Here is a 24,283-nt window from a genome sequence, read left to right on the forward strand (position 1 = left end):
GTGACCTTTTTTGCTTTCAAAAGAGAAAGGCTGACCTCCCTCAGAAGCAAAGTAGGCTTACTTAAGTAATTCACTGTTTACCGCAAAAAAAAAAAAATACTGGGTAATTCCACTAAAAAGTGATGTGCAGAAGGACTTGGGGAGGGAAAGGCGTAAAATATCTGAAGTCTGTTAAAAAAAAATTCAGCGCCAGGTCTGTTAATTAGGCTGCCCTTCCCTTGAGGGCACACAACCTACCTCTACTAGCTTCTTCCCCTGCATGCTGCTGAGGCATGTCCTTGTTCTGGAGACTGGAGTCATGAAGCCCAGGGCTCTCCCTGCTAATGCCTGCCTGCCCGCTGGCAACTTAATGTCTCAACAGCTGGTGCTAGGTAGGAGCTGCAAGACTCGTCAGCCCCAACTCACCAGCATGGCTCCCTGACCTGAAAATGACTGCCCAGTTTCCAGACCCAGTCACCAGCTGTCAAGGAGGATGCATTATCTTGCTGGGGTGATCTGACCCCAGCTGACTTCCTGCCCCTGGGGCAGGGGGCTGGACTCGATCTTGCAAGTTCTCTTCCAGCCCTAATGTCTATGATATCTATTTCACAAATGACCTCTCATCCCAATGGCAGAGGAAACCCTGACTACCCAGTCAGCCATGCGAGGTCTTGTCCAGCATTCCTGCTACCAGCAGCAATTGCAGGTGACTTGACTTGCAGCTGTGAGGAAGGGGAGCCACTTGGAGAGCTCCAGCAACGGACACGGGGAGGGGGAAACCTAGCATATTGAAGCTGGATGGTGGGCAGACTGATGGAAAGGGAAGGGGAGGGGGATATCATTAGTGAATCTTCTTTGGGGTAGATAAAGGGATACATGGAACTGATAGCTTTATTTAAATTTTAAATTTGGGGTTGAGAGAGAGGGGAGGTGATCAGTAATTTATCTAGGACTTTTCACTTTACTGCTGACTGAGGTGGAAAGTTTTTGAAGCCACCTTCTCTGGCAGCTCATCATCAGTAATGGCAGAAATCCATGACTGGTTTCTCTGATTCTTCCAGTTTTTCTGTGGCAGGCAGAATAGTTCTGATGGCTTTCCACTTTATCAGCGAGATTACTTGCTCTCCAAGGCACTATGATGGCCTGCTTTGCTGCCTCACATGCACCGATCTCCTCCCCCAAAGCGGTTTTATCAGTCTTAATCAAACACTATATACTGTGCTACCTTTGCATCTTGAAATCTCCTTTAGTTAAAATCATTTAAAAACCCCTATTATAGCAAATGCACCTTTTCATTAAAGCCCCTTTCATAAAGTGTCTGAGCCTGAATATTTTCCTGCTTTTTAACAAGAGTCTGAATAAATGCATTCCTTGTATTCCTAATCTCTTCTTTATTTTCAAGGATATTTATGAAGAGACAGGGCCTTTCTTTGTTTGTTAAGAATTTGCTTGCTACTGCTGCTTATCACTCAGGACTCATTTCTTATATCCTTACTTAGTGGTAAAGCAGGTACCTGAGTAAAACCGTCATTGAAATCAGAGGGTTCTGCCTGCATAAAGACTAGGGGACAGCACAGTAAACATGGGAATACAGAACCGGAGGGGGCCTTTTGGGTTGGCAAGTCTAGTCCCATGCATTCAGAGGCAACTAGTGACCCAAGGACTCCCCAAAATCACCACTTCAAACCCTAGCATGTGACAAGGCACAAAACCAGAAATCTCACCACCACCATAGGTCAGAACAGGAGATGAGAACACTGCAAAGTAGTAGCTTTGAGATTTGGCCCAACCCAATGTTGCACTGAATTACTTCATACTGAATGTGTCTACATGAGACTAATCTACTGTGCAGTGAAGCATCACTGTCTGCAAGTGTGCACTGCCTATCTGTGTCCTGTCATGGAGCCAGGAGCTGAGCAGAGGATAGCTTTCTGTCCCCCCAGTCCCAGTGCTACTCAGCTCCTGGACAGGTCACATGTGTAGCCGGTGTGCATGCATAGATGATGATGGTTTACTATGCAGTAGATAAGTTTACTGTGCAGTGATGTGTCTCATGCAGACACACCCAATATCAAGTGAAGCAGTGTGACACTAGGTTGGGCCAAATCTCAAAGCTACTACTTTAGACCCGTGGGGGGCTGGGAACCAAGCCACACTGGGACTGGGGAGCTCTCTGTCCCAGAAGCAGAACAGCTCCTGGCCAGCCCCGGGCTACATGGAGAAGCTCTGCTGGGCATGGGACTTGTCTCCATGTGCACAGGGCCAGAAGAGGTCTGCAGCAGCAGCTGTTTCCCAGCCCTGTGCACATCAGGACCCCTTCCAATGTGTACAGGGTAAGGAGACAGCTGCTGCCGCAGCCAGCAGAGCTCTCCTAGCCTTGTGTGCATGGGGACACGGGAGTGATAGAAAAGAGAATGGCTGCCTCAAGAAGATGAGGCAGGGAAGCAGTCACAGCAGACAGAAAGCAGAGCAAAGGGAAAAACTAGTCAATAATGTACTTCTAGAGCATCCTAAAGTGCATTAAACATGGTCTGTTCACATCTTGTGCAGAGACAAAAGGCGCAAATGAAGTGCCCTGTCTAGCTTGCTTGGTGGGGTTTGTTTTAAAGTGCTTTTGGTATGTTTGTGAAAATGAGCAAAACATTGCCAGGAACATTAAGAGACTTCAGAACAAAGAAAGCAGAGCAGCATTACTTTGGGTGAAAAAGTGTAGGTTTGGTAGACGCACATGAATCAGCACTCACCCATCTGCTGCCCTGGTCTACAATTACTGTTTCCCCCCGTGGAATTATGTAGTAGACATCTACAGCTAAACTTTCAACAGCAGCCTCTAAAAATTCTCTCATTTTGCAAATATTAGAACAGAGCTCTAGCTCCTCAGGTATCCATGCATATCCTGCTAGCTGGCTAAATAGTATCATTGGCATCCCAAATGAATTGTCTGGTGCAATACTTGTTCATTTTTCATGGCTGTATTGAAGCTTTTTAAAAAAATGATGCCGAAGGCCACTAGCCAAGTTTAGATGCAAACCCCTTTGAAAGAAGTGCAGTCTTCATACAATCTATTTAAGATAGGAGTGGGGTCAGGCCCTTCTTCCAGTGAAAAGGAGTACGGTCACAAATGCTGTAATGAATCTACACTGGGCTGCATTCTGTGCTGGTACGGTATGCTAAACCTTTCAATATGAGTGTTAAAAGAGGCCAATAACAGACACAATGAGCCACCATGGCCAGAAGGGGGCATTAGCCACATTATATTTTTGATATTCAGAGCTGCACCCAGCCTACATGCAGTTGCTTTCCTGAATCCCCAACACTATCTTTGTCTTTAGTTTTCAATCATTACAATTCCTAATCCAAAACATTTGGGGATGGAGGGAGGATTACTACAAATTGATCACACAGTAAAGCTGACTGCAAATCCTCATGCAATTGTATTAATTCTACCTGAAAGCAAAGATTGAGCATGTCTTACGTCTATGTCTTAATAAGAAAGACTCATACTAAATAATAAACAAATGCTCCTTCCAAGTCCCTCCCTACTCCCTTACTTGAACAATAGGAGTCCCAAAACAGCAGCCAGCCGCCTTCTAGCTAAGAAAGACTTGTATGGTGGCATCCCAAAAGCCTGCTCAGGAATGGCTAAAGGTACATGCATGCACACACGCTCGCTCACTCACACATGCACGCACATACACACACCGGTACATCACTGCCTGTGAGGCAGTTTGTGTGCAAGTAAGCTTGGGTATCTGGCCTTTCAAACTGCATCTCCTTTGTGGCACTACAGAATGCCTATATCACTGAGCTGGCTCAAGACCTTTATTCTTAACAAGATTAATTTGTAATTGCTTTAAGCCTAATTAAAATTAAGATCATATTAGAGGTTTGTTATCGCACAAGATCATTCACACAGAGATTATGAATTGAAATACTAGGGTTTGGTACAAGGGATAATGCTATGCTGCATGAACTTGCAGTTCTGCAGGTATTAAAAATTAGTAATTTAGCACCCAGAAAAGAAGAACTTGACACTATCACCTTGAGGAGGGCAAGTGGCCAAACCATTCATCCCATTTTTGGCACAAACCTAGTGTAAAGCACTAATATTCTGTGCCATACAGTAAAATTACTTCGAAAAGCTCTCAAAACTCCATTTGGAAGATCACTTTACAAGGGCGTACATTGCTGAAACAAAAGAACGCAAGTAAACCAAGGTGGGATAGTGCTGAGCAGAGATCAGGACCCAATACACCTGAGCTCCATTTCAGTTCGTTCCCTGATTAGTCACTTGTGGCCTAACTTTCAAAGACTGACTTCTCAGTGCCCCTCTCAGTGAGACAGAGCTAATAATGTTCCTACGCCCTTGCACGGTGCTCTGGAGTCTTGGGAAGACGTGCACGCTATGTGCACGCATCATTATTATAAATACTCTCCCATTAAAGCAACAAGTTGGGCAAATGTTCCACAGTGAAGGTTATTCCTCACCCTCCAAATATAAATGAGTTCTGCTGCTGGCTCTCTGTGCTCATTAATCAAGGACATTTTATGCCACATCCTGGTTTCAGGGTTAGAATACTGTGCTGAAAAGTTTTTAAGCAACTTTTTAAAGCAAGGATTTAGAGATGCCTGCATGAGCTATTAAGAAACTAAGCAGTCTTATGAGCTAATTCTCCAAGTGCATGTAGTTTTTTTTCAAAAGGCTGAGCAAAAAGTGAGCAAAGCAAACTCTATTTCAAAAGGAATTAGCAAAGCAAAGTTTGATAACCAGCAAACTACTCGATGCAGAGGAGATGGCAAGGAGGAAAGAACGCCCCAGCAGTCTTGCTGTTTATGCAATGCAGACTCTTTACTACAATTTCCAAAGAAATATAAGGTTTAAATGTGGGTGGTACCTGGCCTGGACTGAGAGTAACCACATGGGGCTTTGCTTTCTTAAACAGAGGAAAGCGTTTCAGATCAGGATTGACAACACCGACTTTGCTGAATACGCTGGATTCCTCATAAGGGATCCTGGTGGGATAAAGGGAACAGGCATCGCTGGGTGGGAAAAGGTGCCATCTTTTCCTGAAAGTAGAGAGAAGATAAAAGTGGGTTCAGTGCAGGCTAGTTACAGTGGGTGACTAAAGGCAATAGTGAGGTTTTCAATAAAACATAAATCTGCTTTGCTGTTTCAGTTTTCTACACAGTCAGAATACTGGCAAGTCTTGCTAAAAATGATTTCAAATATTCTGCAGATGTTTAACTCAAAGATTTGAGGCTTCTAACCAATTATTTTTGCATGGAGGCTATGCACTTCTTCCATCTGACTCCTCCTCGTTTTATCAAACTATGTGTAGCATCTACAGGTGGACCTACAGTGTTAGCAAATTCTGATGTGTCTCTTATAAATCCACCAAACGTGTACTGGGATTAGGTTTTCATTAGGTAAATATATTCTTGTTCATTAATGTATGCAAGACCCCCTGCTTGCTCTAAGTAGACAGCACAGTACACGTACAATACGGGTAGCAATAGCAGCGCAGTTGGGAGATGTTTTTATTTGCATTTCTTACTTTGGTATGTGAGTCAGGGAAACATAATTCTTATTTAAATCTCTTGCTTTCTTGATTCAGGACAAGCTGGGGCTCATTTGATATTGTTATCAGCATGAGGATTTGATGGTGTCCCTGTCTTTCCTGTTCTCTTCTTGTAGCACATAATAAATGTGCATGTAGTCCTTGCAGTAAAGAGCCTAACTTATGGGCTGCTTTGTGGCCATGGTGTGTAGGAGGGGACATGGTCCCCAGCAGGGGATTAGGCTCGATGACCTGTGTTCCTACAAGTATAATGGATAAAAACATGCCCCCTTGGTAGACAGCTGATTAGCTGCTAGATCTAGACTATTTATTTAATTTTCAGTGTAATAGGCTGAGCAAGTGTGTCATAACCCCTCTTGTATGTAGTCTACAAAGTGGGTAACAACCTACTACTGCTACTAGCTAACAAATCTAACACCTAATGCAAGTAATAGAGCGCTATGTTTTGGAGATCAGATGTGCAGTTTCTGTTACCAAGCCATGCAGTACATAAGACATGTTAACTCCTAAGCACAGGATCTACGCAGCTACTTAGATAATATACACTGCATTAAAAACTGGCTTCTCCAGAACACAAGGTGTCAGGTTTATGTATACTATAAATAAAACTCTTTGCCAGTTGTTTTCTGGGCATATATTTTTCCAAAATGCTGAATGGCTAATATATAAGGCAAAGTAAACAAACATATAAATAACCGTTTTATGAGAAAAATATGTTAAATGATGGGAACAACCAGAGCAGGAATAATTAAAATCACATCCAAAAAGCTAAATTTATGGCATTTAAGACTAGCTATATAATCAACACCACAGTGACCTATGCATTTACCAATACCTTCTATTAGAAAAGAGGAAGCCCTTTCAATCCAGGTTAGAATGACCTATGCTGCTCTCCTCCTTTGTAGACTCAGGCCGTTTCCTTGCTTATTTTCATGCTACTCAGTTCTTGCTACTTCATCTAGCATTGCTGGCTGTCAGTTCTAAGTCACAGAACTGAAAGTGAGGGGCAAAGGGATCTGAGGCAGAAAAACAGGATGGATGAACAGAGTAGGCAGACTTGCAGAGATCATCAGTGTAGCTGGGGGTGGCATGGGCTGCTGACTTAGGAGACATAACAGAAGCTACTGGCATCAGAAAATTTGGGGGATAAGCAGTTTACCCAAAAGTCCAACATCCATTATAAGAATAATTTTCGCAGTCACGGGGCCACACAAAGGGACAGGAAAATGGCTTGCTTAGAAAGCCTCGGAGGCTCCAAGCTAAGTTCCATGTAGGGAGCTAGGTTGTAGCTGTGTTGGTCTAAGGGCATAGGCAGACAAGGTTCTTTGGGTAAATCTGATATCGGATTTACCCAAAAGACCTTGTTTACATAGGAAGGAAAGGGTTTAAACCCCTAGTATCACAATAACATTTCAAGGAGCTAGACCAGTGATTCTCAGCCAGTATGCCATGGCTCCCTGGTGTGCCTTGAGATCTAAGGTACCAAACAATGCTACCACTCTTAGGCTTGTAAACATGACCAACAAGATAAACCCAGAGATTTCAAACAGAAATCCATAGCTGAATCACAGAATCATAAAAATGAGGGTTGGAAGGGACATCTAGTCCATCCCCCGATGGTCCCCCAAAAAAAGGACTATCCTGAAACAGATCATTCTAGCCAAGGCTTTGTTGAGCCAGGCCTTAAAAACCTCCAGGATCCCGCCACTTCTCTAGGTAACCCGTGCCAGTGTTTCACCACCCTCCTAGTGAGTCTGTCCTAATATCCAACCTAAACTTTAGTTAGCTAAATCACTGTCACTTTAATTTTGGATGAAACGGAACTCAAGTTGTTGCTACAGATGCAACATGAGCCCATTGTTCCTTGTTCTGTCATCTGCCCCCACTGAGAACAGTTTAACTCCATCCTCTTTGTAACCACACTTCAGTTGGGGTCTTCCTGAGTTCTTTGCAACAGAAAAGCTGCACTATGTTTTTTCTGTCGACAAAAGAAAAAGAGTAAAAGCTGAGAGCTGGCATTTTCTGAGGGGTGCCTCAAGTCTACCTGGCATGCCTCAAGTCTAAAAAGGTTAAGAACCACTTAGTTAAACTGATCAGGGCTTGTGGTAGAAATGATATCTTTTGTTAGACCACCAAGATTTTTGCAAAAAAAATTCTTTAATTGCAAGCTTTTAATTGTAATTAAAAACTTTTTTTTTGCAAAAATCTTGTTGATCTAAGAAAAATATCACCTCTACCACGAGCCCTGATTGCTTTTTCCCCTAGACCAATATGGCTTCAACCTGAATTCCTGATGCTAAGTTAAAGTGACATGCTTAGGAGGAAATGCAAGCAGCTAAACAACTGCATTGGAGACGCAGGACAGTTAACATTTGGGTGGTAAAAGCTGGGCTGTGGGTCAACTTGTGTAAAGCATTTCCTTTCTCTCTGCTGTGAAGAGGCAAGGGAGTCACAACCCTGGGTGGCTGTGTAGTCTGCTTAAAGAGCTGGACTTCACTTATTCTCAAGAGGCAAAAAACTGTTTCCAGGCCTAGCACAGGGACTGCTAGGAGATCACCCCTTGCTGGAGGGGCAGGTGCTTCCCCTCACCCCCTCTGCTCTGCTGCAGCCCCAGTGCCTGGACAACTTTCCCCAGTGCCGGCAGGGACCCACCCACCTCAAACACCCATCCCCTCTGCACACCTCTGCCACACACACGCACCCCCTTCCCCCACAGCCCCCCAAGACAGTCCCAAGCCCTGGGCCTCCAATCCCCACTCCCCATAGACTTACATGCATCCAGCTGCCAGGGCTGCTCCTACCACCCTTCCTGGCTGCATGCTGGCCACGTACGTACGTGTGTGTGCACACATGTACATGGTACCCCCTGCCTCCAACTGCCCTCCCTTCACTCCCCCCCCAACCCCAAGAAGCTTCTTGTTAGGGCAAGCTGGGAAGTGCTGGGAAAAACTATGATGCTGAGCAGACCAAAATCCCAGACATTTGTTCATATTTTAAAAACCACCCAGACAGAGATCGGAGGACCCTAAAAGAGAACATGTCCAGGAAAACCCGGATGTATAGTAACCCTAAATACATTTAGGTCTTTTTTTTCCCCACCTGTACTGTCCAGTGGAAAGCCTGAAGCAAGTACATGCAAGCTGTTTCATTATACAACTTTCATTATACAACTTCATTATACAACAAAAATAATGGAATTATTTTTAAAGAAACTGAAAAATACTTTAGAAAAGAAAGAGAAGAATTGCAGGAACTTTGCAAACAGGTAGGAAGAAAAAGCAACAAAACCAGGCCCCAAATAAGAGTATCAAGCGTCAAGTGTCCACTTTAACTTTCCTCACAGCTGACTGCTTCTGTCCTAACGTTTCTTTTCTAAATTAATTCCAGCAGGCTATTTAGAAGCTTTAGAACACAGAATATCTTAAAGCTCAGTGTAGTCTATGTCCATTTTATTTCTTTAATCCTTTTCAAGCTGTAGACAAACGTATCATTTAATGGCTTGAAGGAAAAAGAGGAAGCTGCCATTCAGCTCTTAGGGTATAACAAAGGCATCTTCCTGTTTGGGGAGCCACACAAGTTAGCTAAATCACTGTCACTTTAATTTTGGATGAAACGGAACTCAAGTTGTTGCTACAGATGCATGCAGATGTAGCCGTTACATCCTGACAGCAGTTACATGCAGCTTATATCTGTACCATTTGTGCCTGTCTATATTCCTACCTTTGCAATTCCAATTTGCTCAGCTCAGCCAGAAAGATTATAAAATAAGCGTTTGTTTTTTAGGTGACTACAATATGTGTAAATACTAGGTAAACAGAGACATTGTATTATATGCATCTAATCATCAGGTCAACAAAGCAAAGAAGGAAATATGAATTATGCACTCTCCCTTCGGGCAAAGCTCAGTCCCCAAACCTGTGGTCATAAAGAAAAACCTTCTCTTAGGTCACTGAAGACGTGAGAGAATTAAAATATTCCAAGAGCTAGAAGTGAAAGTATTTAATGGCTGGGCCATGGGGAGAACTCCCCGTGGAGATTCAGCCAACACACACACATTTCTTGTTACCTTCCTTGTACTTGCAACACCAAATTGCAGCCATAGGAGTCCAAATGACAAGGAGTGTTTGCTCCCACTGAGCCAATCCACAGTGTGCTCTCCCTTCCATTTCTCCCGGGGAAACCAAAGTCAGACCATACTACATCCTGTTGGGAAGGGAGTGGGGAGAAAGTTATTAATGTAAACAACCACATCTGTCTGACACCCTGATTTCCTTTGACTCTTGGGTCCGGTACTTGTAGGGTCTTCCCCTCTCACCCCACCCAAAACGACCTTTTTCTCCTTTTCTTATTTCACTGTCAGTAGAAACAGATATAACCTTTCTTCACCTTTGTGCTGTGAAGCAAACAGATATCCAAGCCCCTTGTCACACCACAATTGCTCAAAATCTGTAGCCATGCCTTAGGGTGGTAATGCAGGACAAGGGGCAATGCACCATATGGGACAAGGGGCGACGTGTGTTGCTCAATAAAGCACATCAGCTGTGGTGGATCTATTTGGGTTTGGCAACATCTGTTTCTACTCCCTGGGAGTACACGTGCACATTTGCTACACAGTAACCTAAATTACTGCATAAAAACTAAAAATTACTGCACAGTATGGGTGTGCGTCTACACGTGCACACCCATAGTGCGCAATAACTGTGGTGACTTACGCTGACTTGGGCATAAATGTAATACCTGCATGATGCAGGTGCCAAATTTACACCTAATTAGTTACTGTGCAGTAATGCATGTGTAGATGCCTTACTGTGGAGTAAAACTGTGTGTGTGAACTGACTTGGGACTAACTGTAGTCCCAAGTCAGACCATACACAGCGTTAATGAGGTTTAATGCCTGCACGTGTAGACGCTGGCCTATTTCCGCTTACTGCACAGTAACTTACTTCACAGTAAATAGAATGCAATGTAAATGCATGTGAAACGTGCCCCCTGTGTAGAGATTCCACAAGTCTGTCCCCGGCCAGTCCTCTTCCTCTAAAATCTTATCTGTAGGTGGCATCCTCTGTTCTCTTAGTTCATCTATGCCGAAATCTCTCCTCATGTTTGCTCTATCCTCATATCTCAATGTGAAGAGACCCTCCTGAATGTCCCACTGCCTGCCCTAGTTCTTTTCCATATTTTGCTTTCTTATCTCAACCTAACAATTCCTGGCTGAAAAGATGGGGAGAGTTGAAATTCTCATATAGGAAAGGAACAATATTTTAATTCAAAATGTCATCCTTCTTTTCAACCAGTTCAGTGATCTGTGGCTTTCTTCCTCTCTTTCTCCCTCAACATCATGTCACTGCTTCCCCCAATGTTATGTAAATTTAATCCTTCCCCTTGCTCTAATCCAGTGGCTAAAGTTTTGGGTCATTTCCACCCTTGAGTTCTGTAAGCTTTCTCTTGCATGATGAGGCAAACTATGATCTGCCTCTGCAGTTGTGGAAGGGTCTTTGGCAGTGATCTCAGTGCAGTTCTGCTGTCAAGGGACAAAGGCCCAGAAGAAAGGCGTAACTACAGATGAAGTGGTAGAGGAATCCACCAGTGTAAGGGTCTTCCCATCCACTTTCCTCTAGTGTGAGAGCCAAGGATATGCATCGGACTTCGGAGGCATCTTCAGATTGTTTCTAGCTGGATTTGCATAAAGGATTTCCATTTACCCCATGCCCACCTTGGACCCTTCAGGCAGTTTCTGGGCAGAGGATTTTGCTATTAGAAAATATTTAATGTAAACTAACCTAAAATAGTGTGACCTAAAGGACAGTGCTTCAGACTGGGACTCAGAACACCTGGGTTCATACGTAGCTCTACCACTATTGAATAGTCTTGGGTAAATCATTTGAACTTTGTACCTCAATCTTTCCATCTTTAAAATGGGGATAACCCTACCTGCCTGCTTTGTAAAGCCCCTGGGTTGCTAGAGCTGAAAAACGCTATAGCTAGGCATTATTACAACCATGATCATGCCATGACTCAATAGTATGGCACCCTCAAAGCGAATCCAATAGGAGTGAGGTCTTGCTACGGATATTTGATTTCAAAATTACAGATTTCAAAAGAATCATTTTGCAGGAGGCAGAAAGCAAAAGGCTAAATGTACACATTTATCAAAAGCAGCAAGAAATCAAAAAAGGAAAAAGTCACTCATGGATTTCAGCTGTCATTACATTTAAAATCCAATACAAGTATTTCAGTGATAAAGTTAAGTGTAATACCATTGCTACACTTTAATCTCACACCTAAATAGTTTTTGTATTTTGTTACCATTTAAGTGGAAAGAAAGCGCACATAATCAATATAAGATTTAAAAGAACTTTTTCAAAATGCTGCAGCAGTAGTAAATACTTGAAGCGATTATGGGTAAAATAGTTTTTAACCAATGAACTGAAAAGAAACTGGTAGGATTACTGAAATCTTGGCACAATGGGCTTCTTTTCTACAATAAAAAATCCACAGCATAAAGAAATGCACTTAAAAGGTGTTCCAACCATAGCAGATGGCACATTACTTGTGAATTACATTTATTTCGTTTGCTGCTTATAATGAAGTTAATCCATACCCGTATGTCACTCTAAAAGGTCTCATTTCTATTTAAACTTCATGCATATATCTTGCTCCTGATTTATTTCTCAAATTCTGTAATGAAATATCAACTGAACAAAAAATGTAAGATGCTAGATACTGCTCATAGATTAGAATAATGGAATCATTACCTTAACCCACACAACTGTAAATGATAAACAGTGCAATCTAAATTTCAAACAACTTCTAAATGGCCCTATTAATCACTATAAATAACAGTGCAGTTGGCCTTCTTTTCCCCTTCAAGTCACCTTAGGTAAATCGAACTAAAATCTAAATGGGAAAAAGTGGTTAACATCGAATTCACAGCAGAACAGGGAAGAATTTCTCCAGAGAGTTGTTTTGCCTGGTGCAAATGGTGCAGCAGTGCATGGAAGTCCTCACAAGTTCAGAACCGACTGCAAAAATTAATTCCCGTGCCAGCGTAATCAGTGTATGAAATGTAGGTAAGATCCCCAGGCCCCTAATTACATGCTTGTGTGGGTGGAATGCCGGTTGCTTCCTTCACAAACATTTTCTTATTGACCCAATAAAACAGTAGGTTAGGCTGATGTGCTGCACGTGGATATTTTATATACTCCTAATAATCTTGTACCATAGACTAAGGGAGTCTGCTGAAGGCAAGTATAGATCAGGCTGAGAGAGGCCCAAAATTAGAAAGAGTCATGCAGAGACTGGGAGACCCTGAAATGGTGCTGGAACTTCACATTTAGCATAACCAGCAAGAATTCATTTTGTGAACAAATGCTGGTATTGCTGAGTTAGCACCCCAACTTTTATAACTGTGCTGCCTATGTTATACGAAGTGTTGGCGATGTGTTCAACCTCCTGCAGATCCCTTGGCTGTTATAGTTTTTAAACGGCCACAGTATATTTAAATAGAGGGCTGAAATGAAAAAAGACTGCAACATGCAAAGCCACACACCTGGTGACTAACAACAAATGAGTCTGTGCTGTAGACTAGTGGCACTTGTACACATGCTGTGTTGTTTAGGTACGTGTCACAAAACAACACCAAAAATGGCTGTTTCACTAGGTTAGTCACGTGTGAATATACACATTGACGTCTTTTTATCGTGGTAGATGTTGATTTTTTGTGGTTAATTAGACCACCTCCAACTTGTTTTATTTTTCGTGTGGCCAATTGTTCTACCAGGATTATTTTTCTGAAAGTTTGTGATGTGTAAGTTGAGCAGTTGGAGATGACTAAGGTGGAGAAAGACCAGGGTATCCAAGTTGAGGACAGCATCACCACGAACTCCCAGAGTACTGCAGCAATGAGAAAGGCAAATGCAATTCCACCACGATATTTGCAGTGGAGATAAGGGAAGAATTGTACACGGCCCAGTCAAGGCCTCATCTGGAATACTGCATACAGTGCCTATCACTCAGGTTCAAGAAAGATGATTTGAAAATGAAACCAGGAAAGGCTGCTAGGATGATCAGGGAGAGACTTACAGCAAGAAACTAGGAGAGTTTGGCTCATTCAGTGCAGAAAACAAAGGCCGGTAGGGGATAGGGTAGATGTCTGAAAATACATCAAGGTAAACAGCAGGCATGGAAAAGTGCTTTTCAAGCTAACTGGTGATATTAGAACTGAAAAAAAATTAATGCAGTTAGGTGGGAAATTGGAACAAACTTTGTAACCATTAGCAAAATCAGATTCTGGAGCAGCTTTTCAAGGAAATAGAGGGGGCAAAATAATTTATCTGCTTTTAAAGTAGAACTTGATAAATTTGTGACATCGAAATGAACCCCAGGATACAGGAGGTACTTTTTAGTCTGATGCTCCTAGGTCAAGGGCACGCAGACCCTTTGCAATGAGACTTCTGTTAGAAAAACCTTTACATAGATATCCAACAAAGCTTTAAAGCAGGAAAAGGAAGAGGGGAGGGGGGACATTGCACTGGTTTTGAAAGCTATAATAAATCACTTAATGATTAGCCAAGACATTCAGGAATTTTTTCCTGCTTGTTTTGAGTTGAAAGTAATAACCTAGTAACAGGTAAAGTTAATGGTCTACCTGGAAAACTTCTGTTTTGTCTTCAAATATCTTAGCTATATACTTGTAGTCAGCATAAGCCCAGTATTTGCAGGAATCATAACAACTGAATGGTCCGGAGAAGCAAGATGACAGTCCAGAACTCCAGGCCAAAAACTCTTCAAGTGTAGCCTGCACATAGCTGCACTCGGTTTCAAACTGAGGAGCTAGAGCAATACAAGAGAAGAAACCATTACATGCATACTGAATAGATACAATAAAAACAGACATAGGGCTGGGTAGTTTCTCTTTCAGCTCAGACCACTGGCTAAATGCAATATGCAATCCACAGCCAATTTAGCTCTGTTGACTCGCTCAGCTACACATCTGAAAACTGCTGAAATTGCCAAATGTATGATTTAGCACAATTAACAGGCTTATTTTACTTCGTTTCTCTTATTAAAAGTAAACTGCTAACACAAATACCCCCCCACAAACACTCATATACACCCTGTGTGTCCTGTATTGGCTCTTTTGATTTATGGAGCTGGACTCTTCCATGTTTACTTCCCAAAGAGCATAACTGAATCAGCAGAGTTATTCCTAGGAAGCAAATTCTGGAGCAATACCCATGCCCTAAACCCCACCTAAGAGGCAAAGTCTCTATTTTTCAGTAATTGAAAGAAACATCTGGAAATATACTTTGCCAGACAAAAGATTCATTCAGGTTATACCCCAGAACGAAGAAAGTTTTCTTTCCTCAAGAACAGACAGATAAGAGAGAGATTTTTATATATAGCAGTCTTCTGATATCCTACCAAGACAAAGTATTTAAAGTATTTCCAGAAATGGAAATCAACTCTCCAAGTTGAATTCATTGAAGTTGACAGACTGGGTTGTTTGAAAATTCAGTGGAAAAATGCTCAGTTGTCTAAGTCTGTTTGGGAAATATTTTCAAACTTTGTTTTGAATGTAAAGTATGCCACAAAGACCTGTGCTCTAAACATCCAAAGGATCTTCCTTGTCTTGCATTAAAAGGGGAAAACAGGGCTTATCAAGCCAGATGTAGATAATCTGATAAGAAACTTGGCATTCCCCAAATCAATTATTACAGATAATCCAGACAGACTAATTTAGAGTGAAAATCAACACATACAAACAAAGTCGGAGTAAAATGGGTATCCAGTCCCAAACCCAAGGCTTGCTTCAGTACAGCCTTTCTGTGGTTTACTCCCCAACCTTAAGTTTGACGTAATGTCGACAGGACCTCTGCAGTCTATACCCGGGGGTTTTGGGCACTAGCTCTGTGCAAACAGGGAGACATGGGCATTGTCCTGAACACTCGGCCTCACACAAGCATAGGCAGAGCACATCCAAGCTGCCTGCCCAGCACAGAGGTCCCCTGCACAACTACTCTGCCATGTGCATGCATCTTGTGCAGGAGTGTCATGGGAGCCCCATGACACAAACAGTCTTGACTGTGCTCTCTACTATGGGGCAAATTTTATCTGTAGGGTGGGATTTTCAAAAGCGCTCAGTGTTGGCTTAACTCTAGTCCCAGGAAGGTCAATGGGAGCAATTACCATGGGCTTCAATAGGAATATAGGTAGGGCACTACGGAGAAGCCCTGAAAAATTTGCCCTTATCAAAAAAGAATGAAAAATAAAACCAGAGGGTAGGCTCATTAGTGCTATTCTGTTCAATTTTCATCATCAGTTCTGTTGACTACACCATAAAACATGCCAACAGAGCAGTCAAGTCTTTACTCCACAGTGGACAAACAATATCAAATTCATAAAGCTCCTGTCCATGCTACCACTGCTGCCTTGTGCCAGGGTGATTCTGGTAGGTGCTTCAGGGCAAGGTTGGGGAGCCTGCAAAGGGCTGTGGCTGCCATGCTCCTGTCAGCATCCTAGCAGAGAGACCTTCCGTTCCCATTACAGCAAGTCCTGTCAGCTTCAAATAGACTCATCCAGGGATGTAAAATGAAAAATTACACACTGTACTATAGCTATTATTGTTGGGGGAAAAACTACCTTAGACCACATGAATGGCAATGGCAGAGCAGTAATTTAACCTTGTAACACTCACATGCAGCTGCTTGAAAAAAGAATCCTTTCATTTTTCTACAGCAGGAGGGAGCTCGGGGGGCATTCATTCCTTATTGCCTCCATTTCATTATCACGGCAATTCCCATCCAGTCTCGTACATTTGTTCTTATTCCCTTTGGGCAGGAGAACAGCTCTCTTACAAAACTTTATCGCTATCTTCCTGTCATTTTCCATTGTAGTAGACTGGGTAGCAGTTCTCTATCTAGCTCCCTATCAACTTCATTAGCTAAGAATGTCAGATAAGCCTTGTATTCATATATATAAAAAATAAAATGTGGTGTGGTGCAATATGAGGGCTTCCTCCAAAAATTGTTCTCTGCATGAGAACTTCATGCAAGACATGTGAGACTCCCCCAATAAACTTAAAATCCAGTACCTGATTCTTCCTATGTGTTGCAGTCCAATACTGCCTTTCGCTATCCAGTCATTAATGCAATGCACATCATCTCACTAAAAGATGGGCTGATGGAAAAATTAGATAAAAGGTATGAGCGCTATTGAAGGCAGCTCAATATCTGAATCATTTTGATGAGAACAAAGAGTGCTCATGACATTGCCTATTTTCCAAGATAAGTTAGGAACCAATATTTTAAAGTGAAGAAATATGCTATTTCTAACTTTCAGCATATTCACTCTGAGCTTTATTTTTTTTTAAATGCCAGCTATGAGCAGTAGGTCCTGTAGACTATTGAAGACACTATCTCCTAGGCTATAAACCTCCTTGGGGTAGGAATCTCTGTTTAATTTATGTCTGGTTCAGCACTGCACACACTGTAGGTGCTTAGCGAATAATAAACAAAATAAAAAAACAATTGTATTTGGACAGCCTAGAAAAATGGAGATGTGCACCGCAACGTGCATGCAAATGCAAGTGTCTGGAATCTGAAAGCAAGAACATAAAATGGGTCTCTGAATACTTAATGATTAAAAGCTGTAGATTTTGTGAAGTGAGATCATTCTTAGATGAAGCCCAACAATTCAAAACTGGGCTACTGGTGTTTTGTACTGACATAGGAGGAGGGTTGATTTGTAGCTTTGATATCTTCCCCCAGAATTAGCTCTGCATTCAGAGATGTGAATAGAAAGGAGGACTCTGGACACAACAGCAGCTCACCTGGCTCATTAAGGACTGATGCTGATAGATTCCAACTCCTGCTTCATCCAGATGGAAAAGGAGAAGTGGAGAAAATGAAATATCCTAAGGCTCCAATAAGGATGCAAATGAAATACCTCCATCCTTTTTCCTTTTTTTGTTTGAACACACCCACTCAAACACTCATCCAGGGCTTTTGGACTTAATTATTTATAAGAATCCAATAAAGAACAACCACTCAGCATTAAACCATAATTAAATAAGAGTAGTCCTTCATGGAGACTGCCCTGATAGGGATGCCTTTACTTTAAAACTGAATGAGCTTCAATTTACAGGGCATCCACAGACTACGGCTATGGCAACAGACAATGCGAGGTGGTTGCCTGGGCAGGCAGGTCCCAGGTCATGTAGAGCCTTATAGAGTAAAACCATTAGCTTGAACTCTTTCCATAAAGCCGTAAGGAGACAGAGCATTTAAATGATGGCATCATGAGCTGACAAATACAGTGGTCTTATTCTGCACCAATTTATGAATGGATTTAATGTGCAGTCCCAGGCACAGCACATAGCAATAATCTAATCTTCAGACAATGAAGTAACATTAATAAGACCTGAATCCAAAATAACTGGTCGCAACCTCTAGCCAGGCTTAGATAGGAAAAGCCCTCATTGTCATTGCTATGCTGACCACTACTATCGTTCAACAACACCCATATATTGTAGTCCAGTGACCACTGGCAGAGGAACACACTGAGATAAGCAAATATAATCTTTGCTGTACTTTCTAGTTTCTTTGACCTTATACTACTGCCATCACCCCAGTTCAATAAGCCATCCTGGATTTGGATAAAGAGCAATTGGAAAGAAATGGCTTCAGGCCACACCACGAAACAAAAAAACCTTAAGTATGCAAGACAAAGGGAAACCTTGTTAATTTCTAGCAACGACATACAAAATTTAGTCTATTATTTTAGAATTGCAGGTGGTTCAGTTGACATTCTTACAATGCTGTTATTTGATCACAGCAAAGATCCTCATTTACCGACAGGATAACCCCTGGAGGGCTCTGCCCACATACTGGAAGACATTTCTAACTTACATCAGCATATAATGGCGTGTTCTTGGAGGAAAAAAACCGAATGCCTGGGGACTGGGTTTCTCCAGGGATCAGTGATGAGTGGCAAGATAGATATAGACTTTAACATCCACATACAAAGATATTGCCTGGTTTGAATCTATCCAAAATCCCTGGTGACTGCAGGCTGCTGACAGGTGATACCTGTCATCAAGTAAGTCAGTAGTGTCAGTCTAACATTTACCCTCCCAACACACTGGCTACTTCAGCTGCACCTATGCACAGGTGAATGTCTGCTGTATCAGGTAAGTAGGCCTGGAGCTACACTACAGAAGCTAGACTGTAATGCACTTACAGTCTATTTTCTGGGCTGCAGCTAGGGCATGGTATACACTGGGCTTGTGGCAGAGCCAAAACTTTACATCCCTAGGGAGTAGGGGTCTGTGATCTCAGGACAGGGGGTTTTTAGTTTTTTGCCATACGCTCCCCGGAACTGAGTGCCACTGCTGCAGAGATTAGCAATAGCTTCATTAGCTATGAAGCTATAGGCGACGATGGATTTATTTATATAGTAGCCAACTGCCCATCAGGAATGATGGGGGGGTGGGGATGGGTGTGATGGAGTGCCGCTGCCTACCACCCCACCCTGCCGCCACCTCTGAAGAGCAAGGCGGGGAGGGAAGTTTGCCCCACTGTCCCCTCCATCCCCCTCGGCCAGCACCCCATGCTGCTGCTGCTTCCCAGAAGCAGGGCCAGGGGGATTGGACGCTCTCCTGCTCCGTCCCCTCTGACCCCACTGTCATGGCGGCGCTCTGCTACTGCCACCTCCTGTCCGAAATGCTCTTGGAGCACTCTGATTGGTTGTTTCAGTCAGCATTATGATTGGCTGCCGAGACAACCAATCAGAGTGTGAATAAAGCATTACGAACAGACAGACTAAGGCTTTAATAATATTAGAATATTTGGGAAAGATAGAAACAAACTTTTTCTGCTGAAGGGAAAACGTTCCCATACCTCTGAAAGATTCAGGAGGCTAACAGGTGAAATTTACACTCCTGGAGGTCAAACACTCTTACTAATGCTGTGCATTTCCACAGCACCTTTCAGGAGAGACTCTCCAAGTGCCTTAACAGCAATTAGCAAAGCCTCACAAAAGCCCTGTATGGCAGGCAAGGATGATTTCCATTTTATAAGTGAAAAAACTGATACAGGCTGCTAATGGTCTGATATTCAATAGCGCTCAGCCCCATAACTTCTGCAGACTGGGGAGATGCAGGTGCTCAGCACATCTGAACCTTTAAATCATCTAAATGACTTATCTGTGGCCACCCAGAAACTCTGTGGCAAAGCCAGGAAAGGAGCCTAGGATTTAAGATTCTCAAAAGTCAGTTTTATCCAGAAGACTTAGTGCTTCCAAATGTGAAAAAGGAAGGTGGGTGGGGTGAAGACGAGGGGAGACAGCACCGGCTCATGAGCTAAAACACACTTCCAATTTCATTCCTCATCCACAGCTTTTGTTATAAGCAATGCACTGTGCAAAGCGCATTTGATACAAATGTTGCCAGGGCTTAAGGAGGCCATTTACTAGTATTTCAGAGCACAAGATAATACCATCCAAATCCTACCCGCGTCCATTTTCTTCATTCCCAGTCTAAACTGTATTGTCTTTCCATCCAACATCTCAGAGAGATATTTTGGATTCCAGTGCAGTGCTGGCCAATCAAAAGCCATGTTACAGAAGACTGCTGGCTGTTGTAGAGACATTACGATTGCCTTGGCTTTCTCTGGAGTAAAAGGTTTGACATCTTCACCTATGGAAAGAAACAAACAGCTGTATGATTCACAATACAGGAACTGTTATCCATCATCTCCTCAAGTCTGGAAAACATAAATTACTAATATCTCCCTTGCTTTCCGGTTGATTTTTCCACTGCACTTACAATATTTGTTCACATCAAATTTCTACTGAAAGTCCAGAGAGGTTAGTCTGTATATTAAAGTTTTAACATGCACATCGACCCCCAGAATACAAAAAATTTAGCATGTATTTATGATCTTGGATTCACTCATACAGAATACGGTTTAAACTGTGTCTAATAATTAAGAGTTTTTTGATTAATGACCAGAAATTAGAATATAAAAAATAAGGCAGTCTTTGGGTTCCTCCCAAATACAGAGCATTGCCAGAGAGGGCAGAAACAGTGCTAACTAAATGCACCCGATTTTAACCAGGAAATGAAATGTTCTTTACAGTGTGAATACAACGGCAGAGATCTCAAAAGAGACATTTTTAAAATTCTCTATACCCACAGGTTTTTAGAAAGACAAAACTTGTACCAATCCAAGGACTATGCTAATCCCAGATTTCAATTTAGCCCTTAGTTGTTTAGAGATTTATATGCCCCAGTGAAACTGTCAAGCTGAAATGTTGGCAACCTTGAATAAACTCAGCAGTTTTACAACAACTTCCCTTTAGGGACATATTGAGAGGGAAAACCTGTTTAAAAAAAAAAAAAAGTGTAACAGCTCCATAGAGCTGGAGCAGTGGACTACATCTCTAGATCATAAAAAATATCAATTCATTATTCTAACCTCTATTAAAGTTAACTCATCCAGAATTTGTATCTGCCTAATGCCAAAGATTTAAAATGACTAATAAATCTGTTTTGTACCCTGTGCCCCAGACCAGTTCTTTAACTGTTTGGGGCCAAATCAGGAATCAGCCACACTGGCATGAGTCAGTAAAGGATGATATAGCCCCCCATATTCTCCTGTGCTAGTTTCCCCCATCACAATGAAGTGTAGGAAGAGAGGTGAGATCTGTAGATCCTATTAAGTCCAGATACGTGGGAGGATAAGACTTGGTTCTACACACTTTCTTTACATATGCAGCAACACAGAAGCGCCAGTGTGCCAAGAGCGGTACACAGCACTAGATTTAGACTCGGCTCAGTGTAGAGCAGATGGAGAGGATCTCAAGGCTCATCTAGTCCAATCCCCAGCATGAAGGCAGGCTTTACTGTGCCTAAACCATCCCTGACAGATGCCTATCTAGCCTCTTCTTACAAACCTCCAGTAAAAGAGATTCTACTAAGCCATTATTTTTCCCCAAACAATGAAGTGCTCTGGCATTCGTATTTGCATTTTTAACCTGAATCTATCTTCCTGTAGTTTAACTTCACTGCTTTTGTACAACCCTCAGCAGCTGGAGAAAACACCTGCTCACTGTCCTCTTTAGGGGAACCTTTCAAACATTTGCAGACTTGTATCACCCCTTGATGAGCTTTTTCTTAAATTAAGAACGTCCCCAGCTCTTCCAGCCTTTCTTGGTACAGCTTGCTCTCCAAACTCCTGATTATCTTCATTCCTCTCCTGCAAAAGTCATCGTGTCCTTATAATGCTGTTCCTGGGTGGCATGATACGCTTTCACTTTTGTTTTCAGGCAATGCTATGATTAAGTCAATGACTACAAAATATTTATTATTTACTACGTATTTCTTCTGTGGTAGCACTCAAAGTCTCTAACCAGGGATGGATGGATGGATGGATGAAGTACTGTACTTGCATGTTAGCACAGTATTTGGCATACTAAGGAAAACATCCTTTGCCCCAAAGAGTTTGTATCCGGAGCTTAAAAACCAGAGGCAATCTGTAATAGAAAAGCAAGCAGACAAGGGGAACACAAAGTAACACCATAGAAAAAACAGGCCCCGCTCAACAATTCTGAGAGCATTCAGAAGTCTTTGGGATGCACCAGGGTTGCAAAGAAAGATGTGAAAGGAGGCAACTCCTATGCAGAAAGTGGGGCTTGAGAGGGGCAGAAATGTGCCTGATGGTCCAAAGGCTTGAAGCAGTGGGGCTATACTACTGTATTTCCCAGGGTATAAAGAGTACCTTGTCAGAAATATTGGTGCTGAACAATTGACCATAACTGAACCAAAGATAAAACACACATTTTGCACATTTTTCTTGGAGGCAGATAAGATTAACAAAGACCTACGGTCCTGGTCTTTGAGAGACATGAAGGATGTGCAGATCGATAAATGGAAGGGCAGCACAACAAAGACATAATTTCCAGTAAAAGATGGCATCTCCAGGAATGCGCTTATCAGAACTAAAAGCACAGACTGCATGATCTCCTGAATGAACCAAGTGCTAACTTCCAGCCATGAAAATTATGCTGCTGTGGGCAGTCAAGAGCACCACAATGAACTCCATCCTGGAAGGTGCAAAGCAGTCTTGCCCAAATTGTAATCACTGGAGGCACTGAAACCAGTGAGACTCCTTATGTGCTTAAATTCCAGTATGCACTGGAGTACTTTGCTGGGTGGAGCCACAGGGCTCAGTGCGGTGCAGGATGAAGCTCTTTATAGATACTCTGTTCCCTTCCATCATTTGCTTCATTTGGAAACTTAAGTTTGTTTGTTTTTTTCCCCTTTGACCAAAGCCACAATTCTTTTAGAAGCAACAGCTCTGAGTCAATCAAATGAGCTACAGTATAGAACAAAGTCATCTGTGGATAAAAGGCTTCAAGCTACATAGACGTGGTGTAACATAGGCAAGATCTGATTTCATTAGTCACATGAAGCTGCCATAGGTTCAGATCTGACACGCATGGGAACAATGATCATTAAGGAAAGTTCTTCTGGAGTTTTTCCTACCGTGGTGGTTTAAAATAGCAAAAAAAATCTTTATGTTTTGAAAGCATTTAACTGAAGAGCCTAATACTCTGTACATTTAGCCTCTTTACAGAGCATTATTTTTGTTTGGAGAGAAATGAGGAGACTAATAAAGGGAAGAACAAAGAGCACATCTTTCTTGCAGCTGATTGCAGGCTTATGTTCAAATGCAAAACCTGCAGCTGGAAATAAAGTGTGTATATTTGACAAGCAGAGTGGACACCTGCTCCTGTAGAGACCTCACAGAAAGGAACTAAGGCTGGGATGTTCAAAGGAGTTGATGGGCACAGGGTCCAACTCCCATTAAGTCCCTTTGGTTCTCTTGAATATCCCAGTGCAGCAGCTTTGTAACAGAGGCCTTCATTCCAGGCCTTCATTTTATAATATTCCAGCCACCTTTTTAAAAGTAGCTGGCATCCCTTAATTTATACTTACTGAACTTCCTTCTGCATGCAGAGCACCACAAAACCAACCCAGAACATGGTGTTACTGTAAGACAGGGGGCATCAGACACTTGGCCTTTGGCCTTTTACTCTACTATATTTCAAACCAAGGTGTATGGAGGCCTTGCAGGGACCATTGATTTTGCCATGCGTTATACAAGGAAGGAATCTGCGGGTTACCAAGCAGGTTAATAATAAGCTGTCCATCACGGAATGGAGGTAGGGCCACAACCAGGCTGCCTGTCTGACATTACTCATAAGTCACTGCTCACTGCTCAGTATGTCTGAGAGGACACCGGGTCAAAGACAAAAGGCAAGGCTCAGTCAAATTTTAGACCCTGCCAGAAGGATAAAGACAACTTAACTTTCCCACCCTAAATTGCTCCCTTCTAGTGTGATTTACAGTAATATAGTACAGAGTTAGCTGTTGATGACCTGACAGCTGTGCTGCTCATATTTGTCTTTCAGCTTTTCAAACATATAGTAAAATAAAATTACTCCTAGTTAGGCTAAGTTTATCACCACACAGCTGTTCTTTTGCCTGTTCTGCCATGAAGAAATCAGTAAGCCTAAAAAGCTTCAGTTTTAAACGGGTGTGTGTGTGTATAGTATGTGTGTGTATAATAATTATGTATATATGTGCACGGGTATATTTTATATATATATGTAGTGTGTGTGTGTGAGTATAGTGTGTGTGTGTATATTGTGCGTGTATAATA

General features: G+C 42.3%; 1 protein-coding gene across 1 annotated transcript in view; it reads right to left on the bottom strand.

Moving 5' to 3' along the window:
* Positions 1-24,283, bottom strand: part of HSPBAP1 (HSPB1 associated protein 1) — a 42,495-nt gene that overhangs the window by 15,799 nt on the left and 2,413 nt on the right. Inside the window, exons 3-6 of the mRNA XM_019553571.1 lie at positions 20,068-20,253; positions 14,206-14,390; positions 9,625-9,761; positions 4,875-5,046 (exon numbers count right to left, since the gene is read on the bottom strand). Coding sequence (XP_019409116.1) covers positions 4,875-5,046; positions 9,625-9,761; positions 14,206-14,390; positions 20,068-20,253 — 680 coding nt within the window. The remainder of the gene's footprint in view (positions 1-4,874; positions 5,047-9,624; positions 9,762-14,205; positions 14,391-20,067; positions 20,254-24,283) is intronic.

This window comes from Crocodylus porosus, unplaced genomic scaffold (genome assembly GCF_001723895.1).
Source record: "Crocodylus porosus isolate Cpor-Errol unplaced genomic scaffold, CroPor_comp1, whole genome shotgun sequence".
Classification (NCBI taxonomy): domain Eukaryota; kingdom Metazoa; phylum Chordata; order Crocodylia; family Crocodylidae; genus Crocodylus; species Crocodylus porosus.